Raw genomic sequence first — 4,777 nt, forward strand, 5'->3', positions numbered from 1 at the left:
CCGCGTTTGGCTTGCTTGCGCAACGGCTGGAATGCCCTCAAAGCAGTCCCAGTAGAGGAAGCAAGCTTGCGCTTTGCTGCTGCCAGTCTCTTGTTGGAGGAAATATGTCGCCCCCTAGTGACAATTCTTCCTGTTGTATGCCTGGAGCTGACGAAGATACAGCTCTGCTGCGTTTCCCTCAACTGCTGTTGCAAGCGCTACTAGCAGCAATAGCTGGAGGGCAATAGTTGCCCGGCGTCACACAACCCTGCTGCCACTTCGAATGCACCCATCTTTCGAACACACCACAACGAAGGGTGCTGCTCCGACATTTGCAATAGCACATACCCAGCAGCTCGTCCAGCTGCAGATTCCGCTACACTTGCTACTGATTGTGGTGATGCTGCTGCTGCCGTTATCTCTGCGGTCGCCGCCTCTGGTTGCGGTTCAGCACTGTCTCCACTCCGCAGCAGAAGGCAACTGTCACGGCGCTAACAAAAGCCTCTGAACAAAAATGTAAGTAAAAACAACGTCGACATTTGGGGTGGAGCGCAATGCACGCCTGCTAAGGAGCAGCTGGCCTCAGAGGTTCAGGGCACAGCTGCCCAAGGGTCTGAGGCTGGGGTAGAGGAAACGGCCTGATATCAGTTGTAACGTACCTCGTTGCAGCTAATGCTGCAGGGTACCTTCATCTGCTAGCAGAGGCAATCGCGCCCACCCGTCCAGCCCCAGACAAATGCGGTTTGGAATAGCCCACCGTGGAGAATTACTGTGCTTCTGCTTGCGTGCAGGCTGCCTACTACGGGCAAGTAAGTGTTCATGCAACAACTTCGGAAGTTCGGGCGCAGCATGCTACAGCATCTGTTCCAGCAAGGAATGTTGCACCACGTCGCCTACCTTGTCCTCCATTCCAGGCGTAGGCACTTGTGTAGTTGACCTAAGGACGTCTGGGGACTGTGAAGGGGTCTCCGTCGCTTATGCAAACTATTATCATGGGTATTCTTACTTTGTTGCAGCTCACGGTGGTCGTCAGCTAAGGTCCACGTCTCTCGTGCCAGCTGCAGTTGGGCGCAGTAGCAAAGTAATTTATCGCCTACACAGCGTTAATTTTCTTTGTACGGCTTTAGAAGCACTTGACGCACAACAGGCATCTTAAGTAAATGCTGTGTGCATTCTACGACACTAGGTAATGGAAGAAATGATTAAGAATGCCGCCTCCGTGCGACGGTCCACTAGGTGTATTGGGCTGCTCAGTGACAATAGAGTAAAGTAGATGCAACAATGGTCATATCAGACTCAGTACACAATTGCTTCTGATAAAAGGGATATTTCTGTGATGCAGCCAGCCTGTTTTGGAGGAATTGTTTACTCTTTGTAGGGCCGTCTTACCGCTGACCTGCCGGGGCTTCCGGGACTGGACGGAACCTGTGCCGCGTAGTTACGCTGAAGTGTTGTTATTTCCCCATTATATAATTTCATTTATTGTGATTAATTATTGTCGTTGGGGTGAAGGAATTTCCGGCGAACCCTGTCCCTCGAAGCGTGTGGGCTCTGCTGCTTAACGGGCAACATGGCGCTAGCCGGGAACACAATCCTGTCTTTCTGCAGGACTTCGAGGGTACACATGCCGAATGTATAAAAGCAAATGAGTGTTTTAATACCCTCCAGTAGTCTTTCATCTGGCTAGTCTTAATCAGTTGCTCACTGGATGCTGGGTCCTACCAACTACTCGGGCAGTTACCTGCAGACCAAAATAAAAACGTTCAGATTAAGACAGGTGTTCAGCGGGTGTCGTGAAATGGCATTTCCATGTTCCTCTGTTAGAGTGTTGCGCACTTCTGGAACATCCCCCCACTATCACATCTTTTGCTTGCCGTTCCCGCTGAGAGAGGGGGTTTTGCTTGGTAGCGTGTCTTCCTTTCGCATGAGAACTCCAGGTTGTTCTGCCTTCTCTCCAAAAATCAGATATGGTTATTTGGTTGGAGAGAGCCGGCGCTGGGAGGGGAGGGGAGAGGCTTCTTGGGTGTGCTATACTTTGTTTTCAGCGCTTCTCGTCCACTGCCCGCGTTTTCGTGGATCGAAATACAAAGGTCATTTGCCAGGGTTTGACTGGCCATCAGGTGATTTTGTTGCAAGACAATTCAGTTTCTCTAGTGCTCTCTTCTGTTGCGACATTCTTTTTGTGAATGCACTTCTTGAGTCTCAGGGCCAACAAAACCTTACGCACGTCAGATGTATTTCTGCATTTCTGTGGAGCTATCCCTTCCTTGCAGGGGAGTTTTCACAGCGAACAGGCACTGATATATGGTACGCAGCTCGTGGGTGGAGTCAATCCAGCGAAGGGAGGCACCACATGGACCAGCTCAGTCGGGCAGTATAAACTCCCTGTCTTCAAATCCGTCAAAGAGGTATATGCGCCCACAAATTGCCATTTTTTACGTGTTTCGCACTAAAGGTTGGCCTTTCTGTTGCAAATCCATTTGATTCCTCCCCTTATCCCCTGCGCCCTTCCTTCCCCAACCCCCAGCAGCTGTTGCTGTTGCGCACAAAACTAATACGCGTCAGGCTAAAGAAGCAACGGGTTGCCACGCCTCAGCGATCTTCGTCCCTCCTGCCCACGCTGCCGCGGCAATTCTGGAGTGCGTAGAGGCCGAGCTGGACTTGGCAGTTTGTATTACTGAGGGCATTCCTCAACATGACATGGCAATGGTCAAAAGGCGCCTACGTGAACAGACAAAGACCCGCCTCATCGGCCCAAACTGCCCAGGAATCATCAATCCGGGAGAGTGCAAGATCGGCATCATGCCTGGCTACATACACAAGAAGGGATGCATAGGTGACACCCTTGACTGAATCACGTTGAATCATTTCAATCGAAGAACGAAGCAATGCAAATGAAATATGGGATGAATTCGGTCAATTGCGTTTCAAGGAAAATAAAAAATGGAATAAATGCGAGCAAGTGAGAGTTCCGTTGCTTCGGTGGTGAATTTTGTGCTGTTCTCTTGTTGCAACAGGCGTCGTCAGCAGAAGTGGAACTCTGACCTACGAGGCCGTCAACCAGACGACCCAGGTCGGTTTAGGCCAGTCGACTTGTGTAGGAATTGGCGGCGATCCTTTTAATGGCACGAGTTTCATCGACTGTCTCGAGAGATTCGTTGCAGACCCGGAGACAAGAGGCAGGTCAACACTTGCGGCGCACGGGTTTTGCTTTGATCTTAACTGAAATCCCGTTGGCCCTGCACAAGATAAGCGGCCTGCGGGGACATAACTATCTTGCGGACATATCTGTGCGTGTACGCGTGAGAAGGCTTTGCCTTCACGAGCATTCATCTAGCCTGCAGGAGAAGTAGAGGAAAGGCAAACTGTATTGTGGTCCTCAGGCATCGTCCTGATCGGCGAAATTGGCGGTTCAGCAGAAGAAGAAGCGGCCGAGTGGCTGAAGAGTGAGTCAGAGAAGCACACCATGCAATACGCAACTGCTGTTCAATTGAAAATAGCGTGCAAACGCATATCTGCCAATACGGGCGCAGTTTACACCTTCTACAGTTGGTCGGGCAATAAATGCGGGGAGTTGTGTAAAATTTGCCGGCTTTTAGCGTTCTCCTTGCGGCGTCGGACTTTTGAAACAGACGGGTAGCTGCATTTATATTCTTCGTCCTTGGTGATGCGTTGCGACGACGCAGAGCACAACTGCGGAAAGCCGGTGGTTTCGTTCATTGCCGGTGGCAGTGCGCCTCCTGGCCGCCGCATGGGTCACGCGGGAGCCATCGTAAGCGGCAACACGGGAACTGCAGCGGGCAAGGTGAAGGCTTTGCAGGCCGCGGGAGTGGTGGTCGTGAACAACCCTGCTCGCATTGGAGAGGCCATGTACGCAGCCATGAAAGAAAAGGGGCTTGTGTGAGGGTTCTCCGCTAAATAGCTGCTCTCCTTAGTACTGCGTTGCTGCGTAGCAGTACTACAGTTTGTTTCAAATGATGTCCGTATTACCCTACCTTGCGCTGTTGTAGCGAGTGGATGCCAGGTGCAGACGGTACACAGACGCGTCTCACTGCAAGCCACTGCGTATGCTGGTATCACGCATGCATACCGCAGGCATGCAGTTGATGCCTGCGGGTTCTCCCGCCCAGGCCTTTGCCGATTTCCCCTTGTGGAACCCTCTCCATATTTTTCTGCGTTCGTAGAGGCCCCAACTACAACAGGAAATCAGACAATGCGATGTAGAGACAGAAACGTGCGTTTCCGTAGCAGGCAATGCAAACAAAGCCCTTCGTCTGTGTAATAGAACGCTGTTGACGCGAAACTGACTCCTTCACCAGTTGAATACAGCACATGTGGCATCAATATAGGCAAACACACCCCTTCTGTTTCAAAGGATGCATATAGGATCAAAAGCAAAGAAAGCCCCTTTCCTGTCTAATATGCTACAGTAGAGACGTCTGCGCTGCATGCACCCAGCATTTGAACCACCTGACCAGACATCATTTCCCTACAGGTACCTCCAAATGAAGCAAGGCCTCAAGTCACCCCACATGCGTCCTGCCCACAGCTAACTGAGGGGTGGTCGGTCCTCTGTACTATAAACCATGAGAGCCCCTACCTACTTTAATTGTTTGTTTGGGACGGGGCATTTACATGCGCTTCCGGTGACAAGGAAAAGAAGGTTCACAGGTGAAGTTCGTGTTACGTCAGAAGCGTAGAGAGCCTGCCTTCAGCAGCACTGCCCCTGAAGGCGAGAAACAAACCCGTAGGTTTCTGCTCCCTTGGGTCGCCAATGCTGACTGCCTGTCTTAGCAGC

At 51.3% G+C, this 4,777-nt stretch overlaps 1 protein-coding gene across 1 annotated transcript; it reads left to right on the forward strand.

The window, feature by feature from the left end:
• Positions 1-2,165: 2,165 nt before the first annotated feature.
• Positions 2,166-3,883, forward strand: EAH_00058500 (succinyl-CoA ligase alpha subunit, putative; the record flags this gene model as incomplete). Its single annotated transcript, XM_013393655.1, has 4 exons — positions 2,166-2,387; positions 2,545-2,815; positions 2,997-3,162; positions 3,712-3,883. The coding sequence occupies 4 exons, from the start codon at positions 2,166-2,168 to the stop codon at positions 3,881-3,883; spliced, it is 831 nt and encodes a 276-aa protein (XP_013249109.1).
• Positions 3,884-4,777: the final 894 nt, after the last annotated feature.

This window comes from Eimeria acervulina, genomic scaffold (genome assembly GCF_000499425.1).
Source record: "Eimeria acervulina Houghton genomic scaffold, Eah_scaff1324, whole genome shotgun sequence".
Classification (NCBI taxonomy): domain Eukaryota; phylum Apicomplexa; class Conoidasida; order Eucoccidiorida; family Eimeriidae; genus Eimeria; species Eimeria acervulina.